Genomic DNA, 15,908 nt, shown 5'->3' with positions numbered 1-15,908 from the left:
CTCCTAACTATTACTCGTCGTCTGTGCAGATTAGGATCAATCCATCAATCACGACTCAAATATTGAAGGTTCGGAAACTACATTCATGACCAAAACGGTATCATCAAAATTCTTGCGCCAATTGACAAAGATTTTCAACTTCCTTCACTCCACATCGACACAGATTTACAACATGAGTCGTCGTTTTCTGTTCGTTCTCAGTATTTAAATAATAATAATAATAATAATAATATATGATAGGCAATTTCGCTGTTATATTATTGATAATTTCCATCTCATAAAAGTCGCCGATAGAGATTTTATCATTATTAATTACATAAATTAAAATAAAACTTAATAATGATCGATCCTCAAATCATGGTGGCGGTGGAAGCATCAATCTCATTTTAGGTTTTGTATTATCTCGAGGAGAAATAATTTTTGGATTCGAGAATCAGAAGAACGGAGGATTTTGGTTGTGTCCATGGAGGTCTCGATGAGAAAACGCCTGAGTCTGTTGATGTGTATATTAGCCGCATCGGCTCCAGCTGCGTATGCAGCGCCCATCTGTCGCCGTGGATTCAAGACCTTTCTGCTCCATCTGAATTCACAGTGCCCGCCGTGGATCCCCTTCTCACCTTCTCCTATCCTGGTAATTTTTAGGTTTTGAATTTATGTGGTTATTTACTATTTCGATTGTTGTATATCTTTTTCTTTTCGATTTACTGCTTTTTGACGTTATTGGTTTCTGATAAAAAAAAAAAAAAAAATCCCCTGGCTATTGTAATTGTGTAAGCATTGACTTTTTGATCCTGTCGACGGTTCTTGAGGGTATCGTTTGATTTCTGGTTTTATCATGTTTTGTGGCGTGTGCTTTCACTTAGTGTTTCATATTGTCTTCATTTTATCCATGGATTTATGTGGGCTTATGGTTCTCCGAAAGGTAGCTAAGCATCTTCCTTGCACTGGAAACTTCTTATAAAATTGTAATCATTTATAGACTTTTAAAACTAATTGTTTTCTCTATTATTTTATTATAAGGAATTAATGTTTGTAAAGAGCCTTTTCACAGGATTAGTTCGCCTAAACTAAGATGGATCTACTTTTACCTGATCAACCTCCAGTGTTGATGTTACTTTGACTGATGGACAGTGGTGTTATGCATCTTTATTTGGTTTTAATTTTTCAATAGCAGGATAGTTCCCCATTTTATCGTCGAGAAAATTATATAATGTAAGGGTTTAAAAGATGAGTATAAAAATTGCAAGATCTTAAATTTTAACCTGAAAACAAAGTTCGAAAATTATTGAATAAATAACAGTTACAAGGTTAAGGGTTATACTTTGGAGTATTTTACAATAAAATGTTCAACCTTAGTTGATGTTGCATTTTTTTTCCTCAAATGAGCTTATAAGATAAAGTCATCATATCCTTGTAGTGGACGCACCAGTTTCAGAGGCATACATGTTCCCATATTGCAGCAATTAAAAATCTACCTGTAATATAGTGCGCCAATATGCATGCACCAATTATTTTCTGCACTCATTTTTCAACAATGGGTTATCGTCTATACTCCTGCTCAGGGGCCACAAGGGGTGATGATTTCTGAGGCCATGACTCTGTAGTTTTTTGGTAAATGGGAAAACCCATTATGTTTCACATACTAGATATCATGCCAGTAAGCTGTTTAATTTATTAACATTTGAGTTATGAAACATATGCTGCTGCATCAATAAAGTGTGCTTCTGAAACAACTAGAAAGGAGAGACTGGAGATAGCTGTAAAAAAATGTTTTTTTTTGGATCAATACTCCCATATTCCATTATTATAAATTTATAATTATGATTGTGATTATGATTATGATTATGATTATGATTAATTGTAGTTGGACTAATGACCGCTGCAGGATGGCAGTCACTAACTTGAACATTAGTAGTTGTGGTTGGGTGAAATTTACATCTCTGTTGGATTTTGTGTTTTTTCTCCTTGCATGTGTGGTTTTTTGGCTTTTTGCTGTCCTATTAATCATTTATGTGTTGCATGACATTTGAAGGTGGATGGAGGATCATTTGAAGAAGCTTTGAGCTCTGCAAAGGAGAATGAGTATACTGCTGTTCTGTTTTATGCTTCTTGGTGCCCTTTCTCAAGCATTTTTCGAACACAGTTTTCTAGTCTGAGTTCCCTATATCCACAGATCAAACATGTGATGGTTGAGCAGTCTTCTGCCATGCCCAGGTTCGTGTTTTTAGATATGCTCTCTGCTCCCTTCATTTCTTTATCTTCCCCTCCTTGGTTCCTAAGTGCGTGCCTTGTTAGACCTTCAATCCCGAGATGTGAATGGTCACTGTGGATCACATTGTGCATATTAATTTATTTACTGTTCATAATTCACCACCTGCCTGCTGTAAAAAATGGCTCATTGCCTCTTTGCACGATTAGCTGTAGCTGAACCAGTAGCATAAGATTGACCAAAGATTTTGCATCACCTTGAGGTTCTCCAATTGCAACATTTTAACTGAGACATAAATCCCTCCAAAATATATTGATTGCTTTGAACTACAAAAGTTTTTTTTCTTATTTTTCAAATAAACAGTCGCTTAAAGATGGATGTTCGGATTGGTTTGTTTTTTTTTTTTTAAAAAAAAATACTTAGAATCAAATTCGCTAGACGCTAGTCAGACGCCAAACGAGACTAGGCGCGGGTATGCGGATTCCATAGTATCAACATAATAAATCACGTACTATAACTCCAACATAATATCATCAAATTTAAAATGCGTTCTAAATTACACGACTAATGGAATATCAAAAATTTATTCCACTTCTTATATTCCTTGATTTCAACAACTTGTTCATTATCGGACGCAAACTCAATATCATCATTGTTATCTTCATCTTCTTCGGATGCAAAATCATCCTCGTGAAATTCTCTCACTCTAGATCGCAGACGAAGATGAAGTTTCGTGTGCTAAGGTAAGGCAACAATACTCCTTGATTTCAACAATTTGTTCATTATCGTTCATTATTTTTAAATTAGGCTTTTAATTTAAATTAAAAGTCCAAAAAATTCAAAAAAAATCCCAAAAATAAACCTAAAAGCCCTAATCGTTTGTGGCTCCTAGGACGAATAGGCCGATTAGTCGCCACCTAGACTTTCCGACTAGCACTTGTGGTCGGCCGGCGCCTAGCACCTAGGCCGAATTTTAGAACACTGTTAGAAAATCTAGAAGCCGAGTCTGGTTATGGGCTTCGGCTTCAACAAAACTTTTTCGAAGTAAAAATAAAAAAGAAAACCTCTTTTCATTGCTTTTTTTTAATTAAAAAAACGCAATTGAAAACCTTCCTCTACAAATACTTTTTTTTAAGCCAAGAGCTTTGACTTAACCGTAACAAGCACACTAAGGCGCAGAAAGGGTGGTCTTGGAGCATGAGACACAAGGTGAGGTGTGCCCCTTATTAAAGCTAAGCGCACTATTAATTGTTTAAAAAACGTATTTATCCACTGTACCTTAATATGGAAAAAATGCTATTATTGAAATAATTAAGTTGTGCAAGCAAAAATTAATTAATAAAAATGATTGTTCGTACTGTTTGCTGATTTGGAGATCCTCTGTTGTCGTTATTGCACTGCTTGTAACTTTTGCGGATGACTTGATACTGTTTTGGGCCTTGCTCGTTGCTGACCCGATTCTTATTTCTCAGGGTTTATGCTTTTGCTTTGTTTTTTTTAAAGAATCAGCTTTGTACTTTGTAGCTAATTTGTTTTTTCAAAAAAAGAACTTTGCCTTGGTGCATTCTTAGGTGTAGCAGGCTCGCCTAGTGGCGCCTCCCGCCTTAAGCTATGAGCTTCAATATCCAAACAGTCTATTATTACGATCATGAATATGGCAATCGCTTGTATATCCAAATTGGCCAGTTATCAGAGGACCTTGATTTAATTGCTGATAATTTTAACGAGCTCTTCAGGGGTCATAAACATATTAATAAGTTTAATATTTTTTAAAGGTGCTGGGATTTCATCATGCGATGATTGTCTCCTCTTATATGCACTTTGAATTTGTAGCAAAATAGCCAAAGAGGTTGATAACCTGTTTTCTGCATCCGTTTTATACTTTTTCGTCTATATTTAATTTGCTTACTTGTTTTTGGGCAGTGTTTTCTCTAGATACGGGATTCATAGTGTACCTTCTCTACTGATTGTGCATCATACCACAACAACGAGATTTCATGGTCAAAAAGATCTCCCTTCTCTCACAGACTTTTACAAAAGAATTACAGGTAGCACATGCAGTATAATGCCTATTTTTAGGTTTCTAAGTTTGATGTTGTCGTATGGTGATGCTATCCACCTGAATGATGATAAGTTTTTGTAATTCATCTTGGTCATTTCTATTTTTTCGGGAATAAGGAGAATGAACATGTACTTTTATGGAGAACCATTCACGGCCTATGAGTGTATTCTTAGGCATTGATTTTACCTCATGACATCAATTTTGACTTGCATGTTCTGAGATTAAAAGCTACTTTTCTTTTCCTCTTACATGGAATCCTTTTATATGAACAGGGATGAACCCAGTAGTGGATTTGGTGGAAGATGCGTCAAGTGATTCAGCGTATGACTCAAACGTGTCTCAGCTTTGGAATGGAGCATCGTTGAAGGAAACTTTTACTAGGGAACCTTATCTACTACTTTCTATAGCATTTGTCTTGTCAAGGGCATTTCTGTATTTCTTCCCAGGGATCGCATCTTGTTTAAAGGCACTGTGGGTCTCGTGCATTCCTCATCTAAATCTCGGAATATTCGGGGAGTCGAGGCAGCTTTTATATCGTGTTCTACATCTCATCGACTTCAAGAGAATTTGGTACAAGATAAACGCGTGTAAAGCCAGGAACTTCCATAAAGGAGCTAGAAACGCTAGGGTTTGGGCATCATCCCTTGCCTCTGTTTCCTTAGGAGAGACGTCTTCGTCAAGAGTTTTGCCTTGCAAGTAACTTGTAAAATTATGTGTGTAAGCATGTACCCACATTGAAACAGGTGAGCTGTTCTTCTTCGTGTAGTATTCCGCAAGTGCTTTTTTTTCCCCTCTTCTCCCCCTCGTGTAAGTAAAGGTTTGGTCAGTAATTTAGCCAAGGGATCGTGTAATTTCAGTGTACACTCAATGTAGATGATGGAGAAATCTTCTGTAACTCTTCAACCACATTTTCATCAGGTAGTTTAATTCTCATATCTGATAAAGACACATGAAAATGTAAACCAATTTGTATCATGTAGAACTTAGTAACTAGAAAAAGTTAACTTCTTTTTTCCTGATTTTAAAGTCGTTCTATTTATTCTTCGACAATCAGTGATTATTGTAGCCTACTTTCAAATTATAAAATATCAACTCTGTCACTGAAACATAAAACATTCAGATTTCCAAACACTGGTTTAAAACATTCCAAAACATGAAATTGAAAGGGGATGTCGTTGCATGGAATCGACTCTTTGTTTCATGATGTCTGTGAATAACTTTTAGCGTAGGTCTCTTGTTAGACGATTTCACGAATTTTTATCTGTGAGACGGGTCAACATTATCGATATTCAAAATAAAAAGTAATAATCTTAGCATAAAAAGTAATATTTTTTAATGGATGACCAAAATAAAATATCTGTTCCACAAAATATGATTCGTGAGACCATCTAACACAAGTTTTTGTCTAACTTTTATTCGCTAACTGGATATAATTTCTTTTCTTTAAAAAAGGATTTTCTCATTCAATAACATTAAAGTTATATTATTCAACATAAAACATTTAAAACCATATTATTAGTTTTTTTTTTTTCAATTTTTCGTAACCATGATAAGCTAAGAAGTCCATTGAGTTTTGCTACTAATAAATATTATTATTGAGCCACCTCTTATAAGTTTAAACTGTCGCAAAAAGTGGTTATTTCTTAAAAAATTTGCAAAGAAAAATATGAAATTCGAAGCCGTTGATAGTTACACAAAGGTACAGATATTTTGTTGAATTTAAAAAAAAAATAAAAAACTTAAAGTATGCGTTGAGCAAGATTTTTGTAAAAGGTTTATGAAAATATTTTTTTCCCCCCAGATATAAATTTTTAAAAATAATTAAGAGATATTTTTATGTTTTTGTTAGTTTTGCTGTGATATCTGGGCCTACTGATTACATTATGGGCTTTACAAATTTTGGCCCATTTAGCAATCCTAGTTCCGTACGTCTGATTCTCAAATTCGGGCAGACCCTAACATTTTCCAGCACTTGTACTGTACGCCATCATGGTATGCCCTCCGTGCTTTCTGGCTCCAAAAGGTGAAATCTCTCATATTAGGCGTCTTTCACTCTCGGTCCGACAAGATTATGAGAGGATATAAATCATGGTGACTCAGCAACCAGCAGTAACTAGACCTTATGCTACGCTGTGCACAAGGAGCTCCCCTCATCGGAGGGAATTTAACTCCCACACTGCCGCTTGCGATACTCGATCTTTGGTCATTGCTCCAAGATTCACTGTTGCTGATCAACTGAACTAAGCCCATGCGGCCTCTCTGCTTTATTATGCCTATGAAACTGAAACTGAAACTGTGATTTTCATAAATTGTTCATGCTCTTGTTAGTTATGTTATATCAATTGGATAAAATATGTGTGTTTGCACAATATTTGGTGTTGCGGGCGTGCCAGGTGCGAAAGTGCACCGATTTGTGTAAAGACGATAAAAATCTAACTTCTAAAATCAAACGACAGTGAATTCTAAATTTGATCGTTGGTTCTAATCTCCTAAAACATATGCGATGCCAAAATTAAGAAAACTATTGGAAAGTGACGGAGATAAACCCCTGACATGATTTAGCATTTACAAAACTGTAGGAATTCATCAAAGACATGAAAATATAATAATTTGTTGCTGAAATCTAAAATGAGAAGACGTAAATTGCTAGAAAACTTAAAAAAAGTGCTTGAAGCAGAGAGCTTTTTTTTGTAGAATTTTGTCAGTAGTTGAGTTCTGTTGTGTGTGTAGCCAGTGTTTGCCGATGTCTTTTTCTTTCCAGCGTTGTGCCGTTTCTCCTCACTCCCCCATGAGCCCATGATCTTTTCCACTACTTTCTCACGATCTCCATTTATCCTCCCACGTTCTGTGACCAGTTTTGAATCGATAAAAACCAATTCCGCCAATTTTATCGGGCCTATATAATTTAATTGGGCTTGTAATTTAACTGGGCTTATAATTAAATTATTTTGGCGCAAACAATTGCCCCCCGCAAGCATTGGCCCATTGGGCCAAAATGCTTGTATGTAGCCCGGTCCGATCCATTTATTTGTAGTGGCCCATAATCATTTATCTGTGAATTTGATTTATAGCAGTGGGCCACTCACCCAAGCCCAATCCGTATTTGGGCTTTAAAATATTGGGTTCTATTTCTTCCCCTTCAATTCAAAATCTGTAATCCGCTTTCTTCACTTCTTCTTTCTCGCTGCCCTCATCCGATTACTCCCCGCTGCCACTGTGGAAGCCCGTCGCTCCGCCAATCCTACACCTCAACCGTGGCGGCTCTCAAGCTCTTTCCAGCCGTTCTTTGCTGTCGATTGTTCTCTACTGCTGCCCACAGTCGTTTTATGGCTCACGATCCACCTCCGGCGAATCCTTCCGCATCCATCGCTGCGGGCGCCATTTCTGCTCCGGCCACTGTTTCTGTCTCGTTGCCCATTGCGTTCGCCGGCTCCGCCACTGGTCTTAATCCCTTCCTCGCCATCTCTGGGTCGTCGATTTCCCATTCGGTAGCCAAGTCAACTAATACTTAATTTGATCATCATCACGTCTTAATGGTGTTTGTGAATTTGCCCAAATGAAATCCACAAGCATTTCCTTGTATTGCATGTCTGCTTCTTTAGCTTCCATTCCTTCTTGGATTTGGGATTCATTCAACTCCTTACTCTTTCTTGGGCATCAACTCCCCACTCTCATTTTTTTTAATAGTGTTGGCATGTTTACTCATAACAGGTATCACTGGATTGAGATTGGCCATGGGTTGGCCTCAGCTCCCTGGTGCATTTGACACTTAAGCATTTGTGTCATTTGAGGTTTCTTGACACAGGTATTTCTCGACTATTATGTGCTCTTATATGCTCTTATGTGTTGCATCCACTCAAGATGATTCCCTCGCTCCTAACATTATGCATTGCACTTCAGTCGGATCCCTTTCCCGCATACACGTATATGCATTTGCACTTCAGTTGGACCCCTTTCCCGCATACACGTATTTGCACTTCAGTTGGACCCCTTTCCCGCATACACGTATTTGCACTTCAGTTGGACCCCTTTCCCGCATACACGTTTACTTACTGTTCTTGCATGCGGTGGCTCCGCTTCTTATCTGTTGATTGTTGGTTTGGTGTTGTGGTTGTTGGGTGATGGGTGTGGTACGAAGGTGGATTTGTATGGGGTGTTGTGTATTGGATGTTGGGAAGGAGTTTCTATTCGTTCTTAATTCACTTAACCCAAATCATTTTCAATAGCTTCAATCAAAACCATATGTTGGCTTAAAACTCCCCACTCGAGATTATTCTCTCCCTTCATTGGCTATCGAAACACAATGGATCCAGTACGATAAAAGTGGCCTACTGGCCAACTTTAATCGATCGTTGTCATTTTTGAATCATAACCAACAAATATTTACATTAGTGGCCCTAAGGCCTACTTCAAATAAAATCGTACAACATGAACATGAAGCTAGAAATATGCAAAAATGGCTGATTAGCCTATTTTTCTTCCAAAATCAATTTCTGGGTCTTTTTGGGGTTTGCATATCACCTTTGTTCTCTTCAGTTCTTCTTTTATTACTCGTCGTCTGCCCAGTAAGCTCAACTCCCCGCTGGCTGTGTGCCTTTCCTCCCACATTCTAAGTGGCCTCAAGGCCTACTTCATGAATCTGTCACTGCACACGCAAACAATCAATTTATAATGGCAGAACGGTCTATTCCACCATGATTTTTGGTACCATAAAAACATTGGAAATAAGTGGCCATAAGGCCGACTCCCTAGTGAAATAATGGACCTTCAACATAAAGAATGAAAGTGGCTTACTGTCCCACTCTCCCCGATCGATTTTATTGTTGAATCATAAACAAAATATATTTATTTCAGTGGCCCTAAGGCCTACATCACATGACACCTTGAAATCAGGAACTTAATATATATACACAAGTGGCCCTGAAGGCCAACTCCCCACAGAAGGATGCTAACTCTCCACTGAAGAATGCCAACTCCCCACTGAAGATTAGCCTTCGTGATTGCTTTACTCGCAAGCTCTTCCTACTTCTTCCCTCATACTTGGAAAATACGGCTTGAGATACTTGCCGTTTATGCATCTTTTGTGTGATTGGTCATCTAGACTTGATAGCCAATATGCGTTTCCGTCCAACACCTTATGTACTTTGAATGGTCTCTCCCAATTGGGAGACCACTTGCCCAGCTTCCTATCTTTTGTTCCTAAAAGCAGTATAGCCTTCCACACTACTTCCCCCTCATGGAAGCTTTTCTTGTTAACTCTTTTGTTGTAGATTCTCGCTACTTTATATTTCTGTAACATTATAGCAATGTACGCTTGGATTCTCAGCTCCTCTGGTTCTTCTAACGGGTCTTGTACCTCATGTTGGCCATCTTCCAGTTGAGATGACGCCATTAATAACTCGTCAACTTGAATCTCATCTTTTTCATGCTCCTCTTCGAACTCATCTTCATAAACCACTTCCGTCCCATGGATATTCCATTGTTCCTCATCGCATACTCTATCCGAAACCTGCTGCATGTAGACTTTCCACACGAAGGCTGCAGCCACCTCTTTCTCCATTTGGTTGTATTCAATCATCGATCTCCTCGATCGTCGGCTGAATCATCGGCCTATATGGCCCGAAGACAGTAGGTTTAAGTATCTGGTTCAACACTGAACTTGGGGTTAGGGACTGCATGTAAACTAGACTCTTTTTTCTATCCTTGCCACAGACTTTTATGGGCCCGAAATCCCCGTTATAGTATCTGGCCTCCACTGTGTTGGCATGAGCTTGGAAAGGCTGTGCATCGGCTTCCACAATCTCCACGTAATCTCCTTTCCAAAATAAAAAGAACCGGTGCATTGAGGATGTGATGCACTGATTTGCATGGATCCAATATCTGCCTAACACAGCTTGGAAGTTGGCAGATGAGTTCACAACAAAAAATGCGCAAATAGACGAAATACTCCCCACAACAACATCGGCTGGGAAAAACTCAATGTTCTTGGTGGTTTTTTCCGTAAACGCAGCAACAGAAACTTCTGTGGAGATTAGGTCCTCTTCATTTTTGCCCAAATTTTTAAACATCCTCACTGGCAAGACATTCACTACCGAGCCATTGTCGATTAACACTTTGGACACTGGCTTGCCATTCACATGAGCCTTGATGTATAAAGACCTTATGTCATTAGTCATATCGGCTGTTGTCTTTTCCAAAATCACATGCTTAGGCTTGTTAGGGTGATCTTCTCTGATAATAACTCCTGAACCTCTTTCGGGGAGTTTGTTGCCAACCTTCTTCTCTTCAACAGCTACTTCAGACACTGACTCCCCGCACTCTTCCTCGACAAGTTTGAACCTTTCTGGTAGTATCGTCAATCCTGTGGCACAGTCCACTGATATGTGGAACTTCCCTATACAGAAACTGAATGTTTTCCTTTCTTGATTCTCATAATCACTCGGTAAATCATCGTCTTCGTCGACCCACTTATCTTCAGTGGCGGACCTACCAAAGTTTGACCTACTTCCCGCTTGTGATTCGATGACTGGCATATCATGTATGGGTTTATTGTCTACCTTAGAAAGTTCTTTCTTTTTTGCAGCCGCTTTTTCCCTCAACAGCCTTCTTTTCTGGGTTCGAGTTGGTGGCCTAGGGAATTTTCTGTGTTGGGCCACTCTCCATTCGTGGGTGAATTCTTTTTTGGCTGGACGTACAAATCTGGGTCGAACTTCCCTGACCTCTACAGTCTTTCTCACCGGAGCTTCATTCACACGCTGACTTTTATCATGATAAAGTGACTTCTTCCTGATTTCTATCTTTCGTGGTTCAACTTTGTTCACGTTCCTCCTGTTCGAGTATCTCTGGTGCTGATTGCGAGACGACTCCCCTCTAAACAATTGATTCTCAAGCACTGGTCTCTTGAATAAATATTTGTTCTTCGGCCTAGAGGCCGCAGATTCACCAACACTTCTGGGAAAACGCTGCTGAAATGTTCTTAGTTGATTAGTACTATACCTTACAGCGGCCTCAAATAGTTGACCTTTCGGAATCCAACATTTCTTAATTATTCGGTCTTTCATTGCAAAGAATCGGCTTCTTCTCTTGTCATTCAACAAATTTCTCAAATTTGTGACGTTCACGTTTACCGATGCCGCAGGAGGAAATGGGTCATTGTCCACTGCCATGTACTCTTGCTTGTTAGGGAATTTCAATATTCCTTTGTTGATTCTTTCCTGCAGAACATTCTTGAAAGCCCAACACAATTTAGTGGAATGATTATATGAGTTGTGATACTTACAATATTCTCGACTTTTCAGCTCATTCTTAGCAGGCATCCGATGATCAGGTGAAAAAGCGAGGAACTTTTCTTTAACCAGAAAATCAAATATGTCATCTGTTTTGGAAATATTGAATGTGTACTGCATGTCCTTGGGAGGTTGGGAGCTATTCTTCTTTTCAGGTTCTGTCAGCTTCTTTTTTAGCAAGGGAACCGTATATGAACCAGCTGATCGAATTTCTGCCAAAACATCTTCCACCTCTTGGTAATAAGATTCCATTGTTGTTTTCTTGTTAGACGGCTCATCTGTCAATAGTTCCTCGTCCTCCCCAACCTTTGCTGCAAGTTCAAAGAAATCTCTGAATTCCATATCCTGAAAATTCTTCTTATGCTCAAAGTCTAGCCCCTTTTGTACTATTTTGACAAACTCAGTCTCTGGCAGAAACACCTTGCACTTGTTCTTTGTTTTCTTGAACCTATCAATGAACATATCAGCTGTTTCTCCTTTTTTCTGAGATATCTTTGACAAATCAGCGATGCACGCCTCAGGCTCAGTTCGGTAAAACTGAGTAAGGAATTGCTTCTCCATATCTTTCCAACCTAAGATTGAGTTTCGAGGAAGTGCGGCATACCCCGAAAATGCCGTGCCAGTAAAGGTATTTGGGAACAATCTCAACTTCAAAGTAATAAAGTTTTCCAAGTCCGCCAGCTCCCCACACCTTATAGTGAACCTAGCAATGTGCTCAAGGCTAGATTGACTATCTTCTCCAGAAAATAAGCTGAAATCTGGTACCTTGTAACATCTGGGAAATGGATTGTCGATATCTATGTGGTTGGGGTATGGCTTGTGAAATTCTGGGCGGCCAATTTGTCTCAAAGCCGGCCCATACATTTCTTGCACAGTTTCTCTCACCATATCAGGATCGATCATTGCTGCGTTTTTGTTGGGGAGCAGATGGTGATAATAGTTTGCCCCCCGAGCCTGAGCCTCTGTACTGTAACCAACATTACATCCTTGGAAACTTCCATCAACTCCATGATAACCCAAGTGTGGTATATCATCATCCATTCCTGGTTGATACAAAGGATTAGTAATCGCATGGACTTGGTTGACAGGTTGTTTCAAACTCCCTGCTCCATCTGTACGTGGATATGGCCGAACTCTTCCACCTAAAGTTTTCTCATTTTTATGTGATAGTGTGTAACTTCCTTCCCGTTGGTTTGGGAGTGCCAACTCTGGGCGGCGAGGATCGCCAGCCTTTGAGTGTCCTGCTCCCTGGTCGAGTTCAGTGAATTGATTACTCCCCTGATCAGCCTCTTTGACAATGGTATTTTGCTCTTTGTTGGTTGATTGGTTCGGTTTACCCAATACTGTCTTCAAGCAATCAGACGCAGCTTTGGACAGTGCTTCTGATATTTCTTCAAATTTTATCGCAGCCAACGTTTCAACCAAATGATTTTAAATATGAGCATATACCTCTGGAACATGACTTGGATGCAAATCCAACTCCCTGGTCGGCTCTTCAGAAGCCGATTGTTCTATCTGTGGAGCATGAGTCTCTTCATGGCTTGGTAGAAACTTCCCGTCTCTTTGATTGACGTTTTCTTTCCTTCTTGGCGGCATGATGGTCCCACTGGGCGTGCCAAAAATATGTTTGCACAATATTTGGTGTTGCGGGCGTGCCAGGTGCGAAAGTGCACCGATTTGTGTAAAGACGATAAAAATCTAACTTCTAAAATCAAACGACAGTGAATTCTAAATTTGATCGTTGGTTCTAATCTCCTAAAACATATGCGATGCCAAAATTAAGAAAACTATTGGAAAGTGACGGAGATAAACCCCTGACATGATTTTGCATTTACAAAACTGTAGGAATTCATCAAAGACATGAAAATATAATAATTTGTTGCTGAAATCTAAAATGAGAAGACGTAAATTGCTAGAAAACTTAAAAAAAGTGCTTGAAGCAGAGAGCTTTTTTTTGTAGAATTTTGTCAGTAGTTGAGTTCTGTTGTGTGTGTAGCCAGTGTTTGCCGATGTCTTTTTCTTTCCAGCGTTGTGCCGTTTCTCCTCACTCCCCCATGAGCCCATGATCTTTTCCACTACTTTCTCACGATCTCCATTTATCCTCCCACGTTCTGTGACCAGTTTTGAATCGATAAAAACCAATTCCGCCAATTTTATCGGGCCTATATAATTTAATTGGGCTTGTAATTTAACTGGGCTTATAATTAAATTATTTTGGCGCAAACAATGTGAAAATTGTATATATGATTTTGGACAATCTTCTCTTTTGAACTAGTTTTGAGTTGAGTTAAGTCCAAGTTTCGATCTTAATATCATATGAGAACTCAAGTTTTAGAGTTATAGGTTAGATTGTTCATAGTTGGATCACCCATTCTGTCTATAATTAAGTTATTTGTAAATTTCACAATCTAAATATTCATTCTGGAGTTATATATATGGTCTTGAACAATCTTTACGCCTCAACTAGCTTTTAGAGTAGAGGGAAGTGCAACTTCCAATCTTAACGTATCTCTTTTTAGGTTTTGAATGATATAATCGTTTGCGAGATCTTTGTTATTTGTAGACTGCGGATGCTGTGAACCCGAAAGCGTATCCGTTGGCAGATTCTCTGCTCAACATTACTATTCTAGACTTGGTTCAGCAAGCCGCTAACTATAAACAACTCAAGGAAGGTGCTAATGAAGGTGTGATAATTTCGTTCTTGATTTTATTGGTATTTTTTATGAATGAGAATCTGTTTGGTTTCTTTTTATGAACTTGTTGCAGCGACTAAGACGCTGAACAGAGGGATTTCCGAGTTCATTGTGATGGCAGCTGACACAGAGCCCCTTGAAATCCTTCTTCACCTTCCACTTCTTGCTGAAGATAAGGTTTCTATAATTTGTAAATTTTTTATGGCTTTTGATAACTGAGAAGAAGCTCAGTGTATAAATTATAAGTATGGATATGGAGACTGGCTGACTACATTTTGTTTTGATTGCACAATTTGTAAATTTGGGTTTAAACTGCCATCTTTCAGCGGTTGGATGTAAGTGGAAGATCTGTGATTGAGAAAAGAACATTGCCATTTCTATACTCAAAATATACAAAAAGAAAGAGAACTTTGTAGCATCCTTCCATATGCATGAAATATTAGATACTGGATCTGTGAGAAAGCAACTTTTATGGCAAAACCATAATCAAAAAATAGATTATAGTTGGCCATGTAGTTATGATGTTAACCATTTCATTGTACAATGTATTATTTATTTGCAGCTTTCAAGGATATGCTTTTTTACCTTATTGATTAAGGGGGAGTATTCTGATAATGGTTAGGTGATTTTTATCTACTAGAAACACCATGAAATTATAACTCCTTGACCTCTTGTGTTTTTGGTTGGGAGTTTGGTAGTTGTTAAGTGGCTCATAAGTCCTGTAACACTGAGTGCAGAACGTCCCGTATGTTTTCGTTCCATCAAAACAAGCTCTTGGTCGTGCATGTGGAGTTACCAGACCAGTCATCGCATGTTCTGTGACGAGCAATGAGGGAAGTCAATTGAAATCTCAAATACAGCAATTGAAATTTAAACTATGAATTATTTCACTCTTTTTGTAGTTCATTGAGAGCTTGATTTTCATCGGTGATTAAATTGTGTTCTCCTCCTTGTCTAATGCAGGATGCCATTGAGAAGCTCCTGATCTGAATGTGATGGGAATCAAAGAATGTGTAATCCAGAATGATGAGCCTTTGGAGTCAACCCATCTGTTTTTATTTGGTTCTCTCTTGAACTCATTTGGTAGCCTGCTTCGTTGAGTTGTGTCGAGTTGCACGAGTAATTTAGTAGCTCTTAAGGGCAATGACTAATACATACTCTGGGATTTGCTTAAAGCTATAACCAGTGTTCTAAAAATCCCGCTTAAGTTAAGCTTGAAGTTAGACAAAAACACCCCGCTTCGGAGGAAAGCGGAAAAAACGGTTAAACAGTAGTCTGATCGAATTAAGTGTAATTAAGGCGTTTAATTAAGTGCGTTTAAGCATAATTAATCGCATATATTTATTTTTAAATTTTTTATTTTGAAGGTATGTTTTTTTGTTTTAAAATAATAAATTAGGTTTATAATTTAGATGTTTATTTTTAAATTTTAATGATGATTAAGCATGTCTGATAATGATTTGATAAATATTTAGCATTTTTTTAATGTGGTTTAATTACAAAAACAAATAAAGATTGTAATTTTGAGATTTTTATGCTTTTATAAATATGAGAATTAATGTATCAGACTTAAATTTATCGTATTTATATATTATTTTATCTATTTACTGGTATGAGATAATTACAATTCACTAAAGATAAAAAAACGTTTTTTCATG

General features: G+C 38.2%; 2 protein-coding genes across 2 annotated transcripts; both read left to right on the top strand.

Moving 5' to 3' along the window:
* The first annotated feature begins 263 nt into the window (after positions 1-263).
* Positions 264-5,166, top strand: LOC140803073 (5'-adenylylsulfate reductase-like 5). The gene is made up of 4 exons (XM_073158767.1): positions 264-631; positions 2,033-2,214; positions 4,133-4,257; positions 4,544-5,166. The coding sequence occupies exons 1-4, from the start codon at positions 464-466 to the stop codon at positions 4,969-4,971; spliced, it is 903 nt and encodes a 300-aa protein (XP_073014868.1). The 5' UTR covers positions 264-463; the 3' UTR covers positions 4,972-5,166.
* A 930-nt stretch (positions 5,167-6,096) lies between these two features.
* Positions 6,097-15,131, top strand: LOC140803076 (uncharacterized). The gene is made up of 4 exons (XM_073158769.1): positions 6,097-6,263; positions 14,121-14,241; positions 14,324-14,427; positions 14,988-15,131. Exons 1-4 carry the CDS (start codon positions 6,261-6,263, stop codon positions 15,129-15,131), a joined length of 372 nt encoding a protein of 123 aa, XP_073014870.1. The 5' UTR covers positions 6,097-6,260.
* Positions 15,132-15,908: the final 777 nt, after the last annotated feature.

Source organism: Primulina eburnea, chromosome 10, assembly GCF_022965805.1.
Source record: "Primulina eburnea isolate SZY01 chromosome 10, ASM2296580v1, whole genome shotgun sequence".
In the NCBI taxonomy this organism is placed as follows: Eukaryota; Viridiplantae; Streptophyta; class Magnoliopsida; order Lamiales; family Gesneriaceae; genus Primulina; species Primulina eburnea.
Note: the sequence above shows the minus strand (reverse complement) of the source record. Positions and strands in the feature narration are given on the sequence as shown.

Bases quoted from the DNA above. Each gene is read 5' to 3' on its own strand.
- LOC140803073 (XM_073158767.1), top strand. From the start codon at position 464: ATGGAGGTCTCGATGAGAAAACGCCTGAGTCTGTTGATGTGTATATTA. The intron at 632-2,032 runs GTAATTTTTAGG...TGACATTTGAAG, and splicing joins TCTCACCTTCTCCTATCCTG to GTGGATGGAGGATCATTTGA. The intron at 4,258-4,543 runs GTAGCACATGCA...TTATATGAACAG, and splicing joins CTTTTACAAAAGAATTACAG to GGATGAACCCAGTAGTGGAT.
- LOC140803076 (XM_073158769.1), top strand. The intron at 14,242-14,323 runs GTGTGATAATTT...AACTTGTTGCAG, and splicing joins CAAGGAAGGTGCTAATGAAG to CGACTAAGACGCTGAACAGA. The intron at 14,428-14,987 runs GTTTCTATAATT...CACTGAGTGCAG, and splicing joins CACTTCTTGCTGAAGATAAG to AACGTCCCGTATGTTTTCGT.